This window comes from Hyaena hyaena, unplaced genomic scaffold, assembly GCF_003009895.1.
Source record: "Hyaena hyaena isolate Hyena2069 unplaced genomic scaffold, ASM300989v1 scaffold_126, whole genome shotgun sequence".
Taxonomy (NCBI): Eukaryota; Metazoa; Chordata; class Mammalia; order Carnivora; family Hyaenidae; genus Hyaena; species Hyaena hyaena.
In genome coordinates this window covers 699,935-716,498 of record NW_024080759.1, presented here as the reverse complement: position 1 = coordinate 716,498, position 16,564 = coordinate 699,935, and the positions used below count along the sequence as shown (strand labels likewise).

Genomic DNA, 16,564 nt, shown 5'->3' with positions numbered 1-16,564 from the left:
AATCAAACAAAGCATGTGTAGGATATCTACCCTGAAAATGACAAACCATTGCTGAGAGAAAGAAGACAAGAACTAAATGAATGAAAATATATGTCATATGCAATAATCGAAACATTCGGTACTTTTAAGATGTCCATTCTCCTTAAACTGACCTATCATTTCAATGCAATTCCAATAAAAATCTCAGAATATTTTTTGAAGAAATCGACAATGTGATTCTAAAATTTCTGTGGAAATGCAAAGGATCTAGAAGACCAAAACAAAAGAGGAACAAAATTGGAGGATTTATGCTCCTGATTTTAGGACTTTTTATAAAGTTGCAGTAATAAAAACTTTAAGGCATTGGTGGTTACATGGTTATATTCAACAGATCAGAGGAAAACACTGGAGTGTCCAGAATTACATTCATACATATATAGTCAATACTTATTAACAAAGATATAAAGGTAATTCAATGGGGAAAGGAAAATCTTGATTAACAAATAGTGCTGGAGCAATGGGGTATTTGCATGAAAACAAAAGATGAACCTAAGCCTTTTCCTCATTCCAATGCAAAAACTAATTTGAGTTCATAGACCTAAAAGCAAGAGCTTCAACCATAAAGTTTCTAGAAGAAATATAGGAAGAATATTTTGGATATTTGCTAAGGTAAAGATATTTTAGAACAAAAAACACACCTAGCCATAAAATTAAAAATTGATAAATGGGACTCCAACAAAATTAGAAACTTGTTTGGCCAGAGGCATTGCTAGAAAAATAAAAATACAACCCACAAGTGGGGAAGAAATATTTGTAAAACATATATTTGACAAAGAACTTTTATCCACAATATACAAGGAACTTACATAACATAATTTTAAAAAGAAAATCTAATGTTTAAAACTGGGCAAAAAATTTGAAAAAATAATTCACAAAATAAGATATGAGAATGGAAGGAAAACACATGAAAAATGCTCAACATCTTTTGTTACAGGGAAATGCAACTCAAAGTTACAACAGTATACATAGCTATTAGAATGGCTAAAATTAGAAAGACTGACAATACTAAGTGTTATCAAGGATCTGGAATGATTGGAACACAATGCTGATGGAAATGCAAAATGGCAAATCTACTTTGGAAAATAACCTGATAGGTTCTTTAAAAATTAAAACTACAGTTGTACAATTCAGTAACCAATTCTAGGTATCTATCGAAGAGAAATAAAAACATACGTGCACACAAAGAGTTATAGGCAAGTGATCAAAGCAGCATTTTTCACAATAGGCAAAAAATGGGAAACAATCCAAATATCCATCAAGGAAAGAATGAATAAGCAAAGTGTAGCAAATCCATACAACGGACTATTACTTAAAACAAAAAGGAACAAACAGCTGATAAACATAAAATCATGACTGAATCTCAGAAACATTATATTGGACAAAAGAAGCCAGGAATAGAGGTATATACTATATTATTTTATTTATATGAAATCCAGTAATAGGCAAAACCAAGCTAAATTATGGAAATCAGAAAGTAGTTACCTCTGAGTGAATAGAACTGACTATAGTGTGGCACAAAGAAACTTTCTGAGGTGATAGATATGTTCTACATCATGTTTTAGGTGTAATTACATTGGTATATTCAATTGTCAAAACTCATCAAGCTGATGTATGCATCTTAGTGCTTGTCAATTATATGTTGAAATAAAAGATAGGAAGAAAGACAATGCCTTTTATGGATCTGCCCTTCTTTTCCTCTTTCTTTACTGCCTGGGATGAAGAAATGATGAGTTATATCAGAGAAAACTCCCTGGGCCTTGAAGATAAAACCTAAGAGCCAGTGATGATAGAGTGGAAAGCAGAAAAGGCTCAGAGCTCTGCTGTGTGGAGTTGCCACACCAGCCCTGAATTGCCTTTCTCTAGAGTCCCTTCATTTGAGAAAGGAAAAAAAAAAAAACCCTCCCTTTAAAATTTTTTTTAAACATTTATTCATTTTTGAGAGACAGAGAGAGACAGAGTGCAAGTGGGGAAGGGGAAGAGAGAGAGGGGACACAGAATCTGAAGCAGGCTCCAGGCTCTGAGCTGTCAGCACAGAGCCTGACGTGGGAATTGAACTCACAAACCATGAAATCATGACCTGAGCCAAAGTCAGATGCCCAACTGACTGAGCCACCCAGGCACCCCAAAAAACCCTCCCTTGTTAAGCTAGTATCTCTGGTGCTCACAAACAAACATAATTCCTAACAGAATCAGTGATGAGTTCCTTTCATGGTCAAATTATTTTTGTCTATGTCAGATTCTAGTTGGGAATCACACTGAAATGTTTTTAAATGATGTTATAAAGGTGCTTGTCTTTTAGAGATTGATGCCTTGGGTGTATAAAAGTATTAAAAGTCAATATACTTTTGGAAAGTCACTGCATATATACTAGACCATAGCAGTAAGGGGCTTGGTTTTGGACCAACACAGATTTTGGTACAGATCACGGATTAGTCATGTGCCCTTGGGGAAATTGCTAACCTCTCAGAGCCTCTGTTACTTCCTCTGAGTATAGGCATGATAAAACCTGCTTTGAACTGCTATTATTATGAAGATTGAATGAGGTCATATATGTGCAACCTTTAGCACAATGTCTGGCACAGAGCAAATGGTAGCTCTTTTTAATAGGATATTAAATAATTTGATTTTGAACATGTCATTGACTGTACAGGTATGCCATCACAATGCAACTTGACCTTGACCATCAAAAACTTGATGGTTTTAAGAGCTGCTAATAGCACATTATAATAGAGCCTACAATGCTTAATTTCCTACTGACTTGGGTAGCAGTGAAGGCTGTAAATAATAAGAGAAATCCAAGCAATAAGAGAAATCCACATTTCCCAAAGTATGTCAGAGGAAGCTGTACAAATTGTTATTTTGGCAGAAGTCATTGTCATGAAGAAAAATACTCTGAGAAAGCGTGGGTTACTGTCAAATAGCCTTAGAAAGTGGGGGCCATTGGGAATAGAAGGTCTCTGAGGGGTTGTGGATGGACACAGGCTACTGAAACCTATAGCAAAAGAGTCACTTCCCTTGTCTACAGAACACAAAGCCAAATTTTTCACGTCCTAAAAAAAAGATGCTACACAGGAAGACAGATGTGAGGATGCTGAGAGAACCCAAGACTAGAACCAGGTATTAAGACAAGGCCACCTTAGTTTCAAAAAGCCCAGGCAACTGAGGGAGCTGCTGAGATCCAACCCGACCGGAGGGAAATGCCAGGGAGTTAGCAAGCTCTTGGCAAGCACCACTCTGAGCAGGGCTATCTCCACAGAAAATCAGTGTTCAAAGATGCCAGAGAATCATTTACTTACCTGCAAGGGTTGGTGATTTCTTCTGGTGTTGTTTTCATAAAAGGGGAGACGGGTTTTTCCACAAAAGAGCCGAAGCCCAGTCTAAAGTTGCTGGTTAATTTAGACATCTCCTTGGAAAGCAGGGAGCCCAGCTCTTTGATTGTGTTGAGGTCATCATCCATGGAGGCCGAGAGGTCCATGAGGTAATACAAGTCCACTGGGTAATCCTCTGTCTGGCGGACTTGCACTTGCAGGGTTTGTTCACTGCCTGCAAAGCCCACGCAACAAATGCAAATCCTTAAAAATACATTGAGACTTACTTCTGAATAGCCATTTACTGGGCCAACTGGCTATTTCATTTCAATAAGAACTTGCCGAAGATACTGAGGATTTCAGAAACTACCTGGTCAAGTTTACAAGTGAATGAGCCCATGAAAAATCTTTCAGCAGTGAGTTTAGAGCCACTGAAGAAAGTAAAAGTTAGGATATTTTATATCTCCTTGGGAGAACTAGCATCCATTTAGATGGAAGATAAGCTGAATTTTTTGTATGTGGTTTTAGCAAGAGAGAAGAAAATAAAGAGGCGTTTAAAGCTACATTACAACACTTGAAGAAATGTGAGGTAAGCCCTAACAACATTTGAGTAATTCAAATGCTTACTATTAGATAAGCTGATTTTAGTAATGCATTTGGAATGCAAGTGACCAATGTGAATGAAGAAAAGTATTAGGCCAGCAATTCTCTATTTCCTTAAGAATGAGATATCTGAGTCATAATAATCAATGATATGTAACATAGTACCCAATCTATTAGCTTAATAATGGTATTACCATATGCAACGGTAGATTTATTTACATGAGCTGTAAATTTACATTATTTACATTTATTTACACATGCATCAGCACGTGTAAGTCATAACATACCTGGTCTCAATTTAAGAGTCAAGCTCTGAGGTGCAATCTGAACAATGTCAGAACTATTTTTCTGTCTGCCTACACTGAGAGGCTTATTTGTAAGTATATCTACTTGGGAGACAGGGTTTTCGATGAAGGCTAGTTGACATCCTTTAGCTAAAAGAGTTGCTGGGGTATCACACCTTTCTCCAATTCCCGATGGATGGGTGAAATTCTAAAAAAAGAAGAAAAAACAATAAAGATTTTTTAAAAAGGCAAATCTCCATTTCTTTATAAGACAAAAAAAATTTTTTTTGCTTGTTTTGCTAGTTAGGCAGCTTGCCATACTCAGTATATCATACCCCCATGTGCCTGATGTTAATTGTAGGTCTAAAATTAAGTTATAGCAGAATAACCAGAGAATTCTGCCAGTGAAGTTCTGAGTAAAATTGGATTCTCCTTTTAATTATACACAGTTGAATTCCCCTACCAGTCGCTTATTTGTTTGTGTTATTATTTTGTCCTCAGTGCTCACTTCTTTAAAGCTTTTTCTGTACCATGATCACCAGATTCTTGAAACAGTTGGGTCAGAGAGTTAATATCATTCCATAAAAATATCTCTTTGGGTTGACCTGTAGTCTCCTGGACTGTCTTAGTTCTCTGTGTGTCTATTACCAAATCCGATGACAAAAAGAACCTTTCCTGTCAGTTCTGAAAGGACAGAGATTATGACATTTCCCTATCTAGCTCTCTCTTCTAGTTTCATTTATGGATACACTCATTACCCTTCTATTGTGCCCTTCCTTCACTAAAGTTGACCTCTTGGGGACTGTAAACTTGGTGTCTGAAAGTATTCCAGTTCAAGGTCTTTTAGAATTTGTCTCCAAAGATTTGGAGGTGGAGAAGGGAAGCAAAGAGAATATGGTGTAAAAGACTACTTTTCTATCTAGGACTGAGGAGTTTCCCAGGTCCCTTCTGATCCACATGGTAACAGGAGACAGTGAGATGATGTTTCCAGGCAGAGACATGGCCATTACAACCTTGCAATTGTTGACCCAAATGGAGTTGAGAGATAATTACCTGTCTTACCCTATAGCACACTGAAGCTCTAGGCAAAGTCAAACTTGAGGTTCATTGACTGTCATGCTTGGAAAGAAGCAAACCAACACTCAAATGGTTTTCCTCATCTCCTAGAATTCCACTCTAGCTATTTCACCAACTAGAAAAGTTATATTTCTTTTGAAATTGATTTTTTGGAATGCAATTCATTATTTGTCAGGCAGGCCTGGTGCATATTTGAGGCCCTAGACTAAGTATGGCAAACACTGTAACTTCCCTTGCTATGTTCAAGGCAAACAGTGGCTTGACAAAGCCTCAGAATGCTTCTCAACACAATGTCGCTGCTAGCCCCTGTAACCACAGTGTTGGCCAAGGTGTCAGGGGTGGTGTTAACCGTAGCATGTGTTTTTTTCAATTTGCTCTGAACAGAAGCTTCATGTACTATTTGCTTTAGTTGCCTCAACTCATGTATCTACTTCTACTGTTAGAGTGTGTTCAGAATACTCTGGCTTTAAAAACTGACAATAATTTGGCTAACCAGTATCATCCACCACTAAAGCTATGAGGAGTAACTTAAGAAGCCCTCTTAAACAAGTGCTAAAAATGCATTTAAATAAATTCTACAGGTAAGCATATTGTTAGACTGATTTGTTGTTTCAGGTCTCTGGCATGGAATTCACACTATCTTTTTCAGGGATTCAACATAAAAAAAAAAGTGGGTTTCTCTCTTTGTATATTTTCAAAACTGTTTTTGATATATGAGTTTAAAAAAAGTATAACTCCCTCACATGTGTATGTATGTTCCATCTGTCAGAACAGTAGTAAGGGAGTAAGCTGGGTTTGTGCTCTGTGTCTGTGAGGCCTTCCTCTATGGTATACATTCAACTTGGAATGTGAGATTTAATAACTATAGCCTACTCTTGAGCCAGGCACTCAAGTTTGTTCCCTTTTGAGCATACGACTCAGTTCTTGCTGAACTCGCAGTTTGTATTCTTTGATTTGTATTCAGATTCTCCTTATGAGATTCAGTAGAGAACTATTGTAAATCAGGAAGAGTTAAGGCAGCTCAGGAATCCTGTATGGATGGCTCTAAGGGGTCACAGGAGGCAGTGACTTAGGATTCCTTGTTACATGTGCCCCCATCCCCTTATTCTACTTTTTTATAGTTTTCCGTTTGATCAGATAAGGAATGTCTGTTTCAGGCTTTGTCATCACTGTGTACAGAGTCACCAAGCTCATGAAAGCTTAATTTTTAAAAGAACTGGATACTGTGTGAACAGTAAAATTTGCCCCAAACCTAGAAGACGTCTCTTAGAACCTGGCAGTGGTTCCAGATGGACCCTCAGACAGAGTACAACCATGTTATTGAAGTCAAATGTATGTTTAACTTTAGAAAACATCATCTCCGTGATCTCTGATTATTCAGAGCCTTGGTATTTGACATGTAACCAGTTAGAAACGACTTTAAAGTAAGAGGAGGGATCAGGTTACTAAAGGATCCCGAATTAGGTATTTTTCACATTGATTTGACATTCACTACTTCCACAAATTGTTTCTGAAGGTAATCACATGAATGACACTGTGATCTACTAATGCTTACATTTTTCTTTCCTGATTTGTTTTGCTCCTATACCCCACAGAAAGCAGGACACTATCACAACAATTATCAATGGAATCTGAAGAGAGTATAACTACAGTTTTTACAAACACGATGAGGTTATTTGTTTTACCTCCTGAGAACACCAGGCACACTGAGGTCCAATGAGTAAGCAGTCTTCACAGGTTTCTGCACCTCCCATAGCACAGCCACCTGTGTTTAAAGCCAGCAAGACACAAGGGATTCAGCATACTCTCACCCACTCCATTTACGAGAAAGAAGTACGGCTCTTAAAATGCATGAATGAAGCAACATTAAAGTCATTTTTAGTCTTCAAAGATCAGTCCTTAAAATGTTGGCAACTCATCAAAAAGTTCATATTCTACATCCATCACATTGAGAATACATATGTTTTTTAGCCAAAGTGATCATTCTTTTATTTTCTTGAAATATAAAAATGTCTTAGCTTTCACAAACTTAGAATCATTCGTTCTATTTATTAGCCTCATTCACTATCATCCACTTTAATTTTTAGAAATTATTTGCAACCATTAAAAAATGCTTCTCTCTTAAATGTGTTATTTTTTTATTCTTAAAATAAGTTCTTCTTTTTCAAGATTATTGCTCTTAAGTGGAAGACCTTATACAATAGAATAGCTAGAAAAGTTACAAAGATGGTTCTCAGGGAGGTATTAAGGAGCCCTATTGTGTAGAAAAGCTGTTTAATTCTCCTCATTAAGATGCCCATGCAACCTTTGTATTTATTTACCTGAAGCCTAGAGCATTTGCTGTGGGAACAGCCCTGCCTCTGCCTGTAATTTGTTAGTGTTCCTTCAGTGGCAAAAGAGCAAGTGAACAGATCAAATAAAAAATGACTTCAGATCTAGTTTCTGAACCAAATGACAGGTTTGTCAAGCATACCGCGAAAGCAATATATCGGAGAGCTTAGGTCTTACCTTGTACGTGATCGTTCCTTCCTAGAAATAGAAAGAACAGGCAAAGCAGTTCAATCCCCATTCGTCTCAGTTCTCGCTGTGCAGACAGATTAAAAAATGAATTACCTTCAACGTTACAAGACCAATGCTGAACATCGTTAAAGTCTTTCTTTTCTTGAGGTGTAGAGTTTTAAATACTACTTACGCTGCTTTGAAAAGAAACTTGAGGTGTAAATTTAAAAGTTTTCATTAAGATTGAAATGAAAACAGGCTACCTGGACAGGTAAAGAAGGAAAGCTGTGTTTAAAAGCAACTTCAACATGATTTACTTCCTTGTTCTCCTTATAAGGAAGGCAGGTGTACAATCACCAAGAAGGTGGGGAAATTCATTCAGTAGAAATTTTTGTATAAATTCTCTTAGTCTCTCTGCACCCTAGAGAAAGTTAATATCTTTAGTGAAATAGTGATCAATGAAATGTCAAAAGAGCAAAGGAAATAGAATCTAAAGTTGTTCCTAAAATAGTTTTAATTTAATGGCAACAGTAAAGATGATAAATACAAGGATATAACTTATATGTAAGAAGGGTTTTAAAAATAAGCTAAAGGCAGATACCTGAGATTTTTGTATTCCATTGTTAAATCCTTTGCAGAAAATTGAAATGAACTCTGAAAAATAAAAATCATTTTACAATCAAAATAGGAAGCAGGCTAGGGAAAGCAAAACACTGCTCCTTTGTTTTTCCAAATTGGATGTAAGATATTTTTTCATGAGAATAGAATTCTTTTTTTTTTTAAGTTTATTTATTTTGAAAGAGACACAGAGAGAGAGAGAGCACAAGTGGGGGATTGGCAGAGAGAGACGAGAGAGAGGGAATCCCAAGCAGGCTCCATGCTGTCAGCACAGGGCCTGATCCAGGGCTCAAACTCAATCTGTAAGATCATGACCTGAGATGAAGTCAGAATCAAATGCTTAACCAACTTAGCCACCCAGGAGCCCCATCAGTATAGGATTCTCAATTAAAAAGTGCTATTGGAAATAGATATAATGTATGAAAATGAAATTAGACCCAGATTAGACAGTTTCACAACAACAATGGACACAAAATGGTGGTGCCTAGGATTCAGCATCCTCCTGGATAGGGACCAAGGGCTCTTCTTTCTGTCCCAGCCTCTTACTCACCACTTAGCACATAGCAGGTATTTACTTGTTAAAATAAAGAGTGACCAATTTAAAATATATACAATCTATGGCTAAATTCATGAGGTTGATAACATATTTTCCCAACGTATTCAGGAGAGTGTTTGGGGATTTGTAAAAGCTGCAACTGGTAAGAATCAAGTATTCACTTTGTTACTGTCTAAACTCTCTGACCTTGGACAGGATTCTTTGTGGCTGGGCCTATGTCCTGGAAAATTTTCCTTTAAAGGTGTATTTCTAGACAAGCATGTGAATTCTGTGGAGAGGGGAAAAGCTAATTATAGACTGCTCAGGTTCTTCTTGGAAGGCTGTGTTCAATTTTGAACACCATCATACACAAGAACATGAAAGAACATGGCAAGAATCCTGTAGAGAGAAACCAGAATTATTAAAGGGCTGAAAGACATGCCTTTTGGGAGAAAAATACAGTTGTATGCAATCAGTTGATTTATAAAGCTTAAAGTAGAAAGATTGAGGCACAAAATATCTGTGCCCTGATATTGTCTCCATATTTGTACTTAGTGTTAGCTGTCATTCATTCATTCATTCATTCATTCATTCAACAAATATTTATTGAACATTTACTCTGTGCCAGATATTGTTTAGAAGCAGAGGATATGTCAGTGAATGAAACCAAGTGCTTGACTCATGAAGCATATAGTCTAAGCTGCTTCTTAAAATCAGGCAATAAGTGGGGCGCCTGGGTGGCTTAGTCGGTTAAGCGTCCGACTTTCTCTTAGGTCATGATCTCACGGTTCGTGGGTTCGAGCCCCGCGTCGGGCTCTGTGCTGACTGCCAGCTCAGAGCCTGGAGGCTGTTTCAGAGCCTGTGACTCTCTCTCTCTCTGACCCTCCCCTGCTCACACTGTCTCTCTCTCTCTCTCCTAGAAATAAATAAAACATTAAAAAAAATTTTTTTTATTAAATCAGGCAATAAGAAAGTTGAATAAAAATGATAAAGCTGGGTAAAAGGAAAGAGGGGTAGAGAGGGTATGTCATTTTATTTAGGATAGTCAGGGAAGAGTTCTCTGCTCAGCCAACATCTGACAGAGCCCTAACTGACTCAGGCAGCAAAGCAGAGCCCTGAAACAGCCTCATGCTCGGCATTTTCAAAGACAGTGAAGGCAGAAATGGATGGGAAGGGTAGCAAATGAGGTCAAGTTTAGAGGCAGAGGCCAGAGTGCATGCCGTCTTTACCTTGAACTTTATTCTAAATGTGTTTGGAATGTCACTGGAAGGTCGAAAGCAGAATAATATTATTTGATTTGCATTTAAAAATAATTACTCTGGCTGCCATGGAGGTTATAATGTATGGGACAAGATTAGAAGGCAAGAGGCTGATTAGAAATTTATGGTAGTTGTTTAGGACAGAGACGAGGTGATTGAGACTAGGATGTTGATGATGTAGGAGGACAGTGGTGGTCAGAGACAGGCTATAATTTGAAAACAGAATAAGGCTCGTGGAATATTGGTGTGCATATGGAAGAGTTTTGGCCTGAGCAACTGAATGTATGATACTCTTTCCTAAGAGGGGTTACCCTGGGTAAAGATCAGGTTTCACGTGGAGGATGGGACTAAAAAATGCGTTATGCTTGAGACCTCTAGCACATAACCAAGAGAAGATGCCACATAGGCAACTTGATATCTGAGTCTGGGAGTGGGGGTGGTGTTGAAGCGTGAACTGGAAATTTGAGATCATCAACATGGATTTAAAGATAAGAGGCTGAATGAGATCCCAAGGAAGGGAAGGTAGATAAGGAAGAGCTCTGAGAACTGAGCCCCAGGGCCAGCCAATAGCTAGGAGTCTGGAGCAGAAGGATTCAGTAAAGGAAGCTGCTATCTAAAAAACACTCCTTCAGGGGCGCCTGGGTGGCTTAGTCGGTTAAGCGGCCGACTTTCGCTTAGGTCATGATCTCGCGGTTCGTGGGTTCGAGCCCCGCGTCGGGCCCTGTGCTGACTGCCAGCTCAGAGCCTGGAGCCTGTTTCAGTCTGTGACTCCCTCTCTCTCTGACCCTCCCTTGCTCACGCTGTCTCTCTCTCTCCTAGAAATAAATAAAACATTAAAAAAAAAAATTTTTTTTTAAAAAAAATAAAAAAATAAAAAAATAAAAACACTCCTTCTGGCTAAAGAGGAACATCTTTCCTGGAAGACGATTCTCCAAATATCTCCCACATTTCTGCACATCTTGCAAGCAGAGGCACTGACTGCCTTTGTTCTAGATTATCTTTTCAAAGGTGTTTGCAAAGTGAATAGCCTTTGAAGGTAGAGATACTGTCCGTAGGACAAAGAGCACATTGCTTCCAGCTTTGGAAGACAGAGATGTGTCACCTCCCGGAACAGGAGCAAGCATGCTTATTGCCCATGATACAGGATTCAGTTTCCCTAAGCTTGGGGCTCCTTTCTTGTAACACAGGCCATCACATGAGCATGCGCCACTCCTTCCCTTTTGTGTCACCTCCTGGGAACTGGCCTTGGGGAACTGGTAAAAGAAAGCGCTGCCCCTCTGGCCATTGCTATTACTGTGAATTACATAGTCCATTATCTTTGACCTAGGCACCTCATGTGCCTGTCAGCCTCCATGAATTTGTGATAAGCTAACTTGTTAGCTTGCAAGGAAAATCTCAGGTCCTTCACAGTTCTTGACAATTCTCTACTTGAAATCCACCTTTTCCTATAGACTAAACATGAAATTGTCAAATCTCACTTAAAAAAAATTTTTTTTAGGGGCGCCTGGGTGGCTTAGTCGGTTAAGCGTCCGACTTTCGCTTAGGTCATGAGCTCACGGTTCGTGGGTTCGAGCCCCGCGTCGGTCTCTGTGCTGACTACCAGCTCAGAGCCTGGAGCCTATTTCGGACTCTGTGTCTCCCTCTCTCTCTGACCCTCCCCTGCTCACGCTGTCTCTCTCTCTCTTTCCTAGAAATAAATGAAAATATTTAAAAAAATTTTTTTTAATGTTTTGAGAGAGAGAGAGAGAGTGTGTGTGTGTGTGTGTGCACGTGAGCATGGGAGGGGGAGGGGCAGAGAGAGAGGGAGACATAGAATCTGAAGCAGGCTCCAGGCCCCGAGCTGTCAGCACAGAGCCCGATGCAGGGCTCAAACTCATGGACTATGAGATCACGACCTGAGCTGAAGTCGGACCCTTAATTGACTAAGCCACCAGATGCCCCCGTCAAGTCTCATTTTGAAAGACAGTCTTACACCCCAAAAGACTGCCTAAAATACCTTGGACTGACCAGTGCTGCCCTGGTCATTGAGCTGTCTGTCTACCCACTGACCTCCCTGGCAACCATCATCAGACACTTTGGATGAGCTGGGATCAAGCATACCTGCACAACTGTGGATGTGACCACTCCCTAGAAAGTTTTCTCTAAGGATTTAGCTGCCACCAATAATCGACCTCTCCCAGCCTGTCTTGCGGTTAAAAGAATTCCAATGACTAGCTCATGCCAATGAAATATGAATGAGAGTGGCTTAACACCGGGTCCAGACCATCTTTATGCCTCTCTGTCAACTGGAGGCAGGTAGCAGGAGCAAGGTCCTGGGGGAACTTCCAGACACTCAATTTGACCCTGTACTTAAATTGAGGACCTTGTACTATCCTATGTATAGACTTCTACCCCAGTTCTTAAAATCATAATCCATTGCTTTATCTCTCCTGTCTCCAATTCCAACAACTCAATCTTCATTCCCTCCCCTACTTCCAAGTCTTTGTGCATGCCATTTATGCTAAACTAACCAGCACCTCATTAGGTATCCTAAGTGAAAACAGTGTCCCCTTATCCAAGCCACCCAGATTAATTACCTCTGTTCCTTTATATATCGAATTTAACTGGAAAGCACAGACTAAAAATCAAGGGTTTGGCACTGAAGCTGAAGCTAGCAGGGAGAAGACATCAGGTTAGAGGGAAAATGATGCTTCTTGAGTGAATCAATGTCTTGAGGAATTGGCAGCTAAAAGAAGGTCAAAAAGAAAGAAGCCCAGGGTAGAAGAAAGACACAATGAGCTGAAGATAAAGTGATGGGTTGAGAGTATCATAGTCAAAGTAGCAAAGAAGGGACCCTGTGCCACATGAACGGTACACTAGAGTCAGGTCTGCAAACTCACTCTGTCAAGGAGAAAGCATGAGAAAGCAAGTAGGCTGAGAATCGCTATGGGTGCCACATGCTCTCCAGATCGGATTTCTCTGAGGCTCCATCTTCCTGAGTTTCACAAGATCCTGTCACTTTTGGGGCAGCGTGTATTCTTACAACCAGTTCCCATTACTTGTAGGTTGTCCAAGGAGTCTGTATATTCTTTAAAAATCAAGAGATCCTGTCACATCATATACAATTTTATACAGGCTAGTCAGCCCCATGGATAGAATTATACTGTCCTGATTGCTCATAGTTCCAGCCTGGGGATCTCACTCACTCTGGGGGTTTGACCCTCTTGAAAGGATCTGAGCTAGGCGGAGGAGGGCAGGGGGAGTAACACAGCTCAGGGAAGCAGTACTCTTACACTCTGCCCTTCAACTAGCCTTTCCTTCTGAGATTTAGAAATGGGCTGAGTTCAATGGAGCCCTAACTTCAGGAAGCCATGTGAGCCCATCTGACTCACTGTAATTGGGTTGGGGTATCTCCAGATGCAGCCAGTCATCCATATTAGAGAATGACAATAGGGCTCAGCTGAGCCAGCCTCAAGGCACCTCAGAACACTCCTGAGTAAACCTGGGGGTCCAATTCAAACCCCGGGGACCTTAGTGAGGACTGCCAGCTCTTGGGATGGTCTTGGTATACCACTTGCTTTATTTCAAGTACCAGTGAGAAGTCCACCTCTAGTTGTCTTTCTAAGAAAATGTTTCACAGTGAGGAGCTGAAAGAAGACGGTGGAAATGGATACTTTGTTTTAGGATCTGACCTTGATGCATCTATGTGTGTGATACACAGCAGGGTGGGCCTTTTGCAGCATGCTTTGGGTAACTTGTGGATGTGTGTAATTCGAAAGTGCAGAATCTGGAAGTGGATGCCTTTGTTTCATATTCAAGACTTTCAGAAAAATTATTTTAAAGAAGGATATGGAATAGTCTCCCGTCATCTTAGTGAATAATGTCCACAGTGTATTAAGTGCTAGAGAAATCTGTTGTGGCCTAGGCCTTACATTCTAGTCTGGAGTTTACTTTTTCTGTTGTGGTGAAATATACATAACAAAATTTATCACCGTAACCATTCTTAACTGTATAATTCATTGGCATTAACTACGTTCACATTGTTGTGTGACTTTCAACAGTATCTATCTCCAGAATTTTTATCATCCCAAACCAAAACTTTGTACCCATTAAACAATAACTTCCTGTGTCCTTGACCCCTGTCAACCATTACTCATTCTTTCTATATCTATGAATTAGACTATTCTAGGAAACTCACATAAGTAGAATCATACAATATAGCCTCTTATATGTGGCTTATTTCACTTAGCATAATGTTGTGAAGGCTCATCCACATTGTAGATGTTATAGAATTTCATTCCTTTTTCATAAATAGTATTCTACTGTGTGGATGAAGCACATTTTGTTTATCTTTCTCGTCTGTTCACGGCTATTTGAGTTGTTTCCACCTTTAGGTTATTGTAAATAATGCTGCTATGAATATAGGTACTGTTCGAGTCTGGAGCTTCCTTTTTAGAGTTCATGACACCCTTGATGGGAGGAAGTTGGGTGCAGTGGGAAGAATTTACATTTTTTGTGTAGAGAGACCTGGGTTCAAACAGCAGCCCTGCCAGGTCCTACTCTATATCCTTGGGGATCCCATTGATCTCTGAGCACTTTAGTTTCCAGTCTGTGAACTAGTGATAATATCCACTTCTCAAGATTATGGTGAAGATTTAATTATACCATTCTGGGATAAATTTATATTGTGAAGAGCCCAAACATTATATGATTTTGGGTGCCCTCTTCAAGAAAAGGAATGCAAATTTGGAAATAAATTAGTTATGAAAATGTCTATCTACTTAAAATGAGAAGAAAAAGAAGAAAGAAAGAAAGAAAGAAAGAAAGAAAGAAAGAAAGAAAGAAAGAAAGAAAGAAAGGAAGGAAGGAAGGAAGGAAGGAAAGAAGGAAGGAAGAAAGGAAGGAAGGAAAGAAGGAAGGAAGAAAGAAGACAAACAAACCATGATAAACTATAAAAGACTTGGAGAATCCAGTCCCTTCCTTCATGATATCTCCTTAGGCAGTTCACCAGAAATGCTTCCTCATGGTAATCTGGGTTCCCTGTCCTCACTTGGAGCTGCCTGCAGCCCCCAGCCACTCCCAGACACCTGCACAAGGTGGCACCTAGGCTGAGCCTTCATTCCCTTCATGCCAAAACCCCCTCTAATTTCACTCAGGATTCATGTTTACTGTAGTTAGCTTTATTGAGAGCTCTTCCCATTTAGCAGGCATTGTTAAACACCTTGTTAATATTGCCTTAGTTCATTCTCACAATACCTCGATGAAGTAGGGACTACTTTATTTTGATTTACCAAATGAGGAAACTGAGGCATGAGACACTTGTAACCTGCCCAGTGTCACTGAGCTGCTCAGGCAGCAGAGCCCTGGAGACAGAACGCTTCCTCCAACCTGAGCTTAGCATCAGCAGGCAAACTGCCTCCTGATAGATAGAAGATGTTCATAGAATTGTCAAGTAGCTGTCAGCAAGAAATTAAATCTCCAAGAAACCTTTAAGCATGTCTGCTCTCAATCTCTAGACTCTGTCTCCAGCTCTATCTCTGTCTCCAGCTGTCTTCCTTTTGGTTTGTTTTGTTGTTCATCCTGTGGGTCATTCACCACCAAAAATGAGGCAGAATTGTGGCCCTGGATCACACAATCATCTTTTTATTCCCTCTCTGATTAAAGTCTGGTACAAATCACTTAAAAACAAATGAAACAAAGCATGCTGCCTGGCCCTACAGGGGAAGGAGACACCACTTGTGGGGAGCCAAGCCTGACACTGAGTCCAGAAGTAAGCGGTCACAGGCATATCCTGTGGCCAGGAAATGACTCAGGATTAACTCCTGGTCCTCCACATGCAGTCACCCTCCACCCAAATTTGGAGTTCAGTACTGAGTCACACTTAGTTAAAAGAAGACAGTTCTTACTTGACAAATCTGATGTAAATCTTAAATGTTAGTCCTGCTTAAGAAACGTATCCACTTCAGGTATGGGAAATTAGTTTGAAGTTTAAAACAAACTTTAGTTTGTGCAAAAAGCCCAAAGACAAGATTTTTCATAAAATATCAGTGAAGAGGAGTTTATCCTGATTTGACTTAGAACTAGACTCTCTCTTTGCGCCCCTATTTTCCTATCTATGAAGTAAACGGTATGCCATTGCAAAGTGATTTACTCATTCACAGCTTGCAAAACTGTTAAGTATTTTTTTTTTTTCAAAAGATAATTCAAATGGTCTATCCAGAGGTTAGGATTCCTTGGTTTAAGCAAAAAAATGTTTTTTCTGATAAGCATCATCACTTATTTCTGGGGCTGCAATGGGCAGTGGCATTACTGGTAAAAACTGGTTCTGACTCATTCATTCATTCATTCATTCATTCACTCATT

At 39.5% G+C, this 16,564-nt stretch overlaps 1 protein-coding gene across 2 annotated transcripts in view; it reads right to left on the bottom strand.

Moving 5' to 3' along the window:
• Positions 1-8,048, bottom strand: part of ITGB6 (integrin subunit beta 6) — a 77,401-nt gene extending 69,353 nt beyond the window's left edge. Inside the window, exons 1-5 of one of the 2 annotated variants that reach the window (XM_039237547.1) lie at positions 8,004-8,048; positions 7,820-7,895; positions 6,997-7,076; positions 4,238-4,442; positions 3,336-3,582 (exon numbers count right to left, since the gene is read on the bottom strand). In XM_039237547.1, coding sequence (XP_039093478.1) covers positions 3,336-3,582; positions 4,238-4,442; positions 6,997-7,076; positions 7,820-7,895; positions 8,004-8,048 — 653 coding nt within the window. Of the gene's footprint in view, positions 1-3,335; positions 3,583-4,233; positions 4,443-6,996; positions 7,077-7,819; positions 7,896-8,003 lie in introns of those variants that run through there. The other variant, XM_039237548.1, reaches the window with a different exon arrangement.
• Between the last annotated feature and the right edge of the window lie 8,516 nt (positions 8,049-16,564).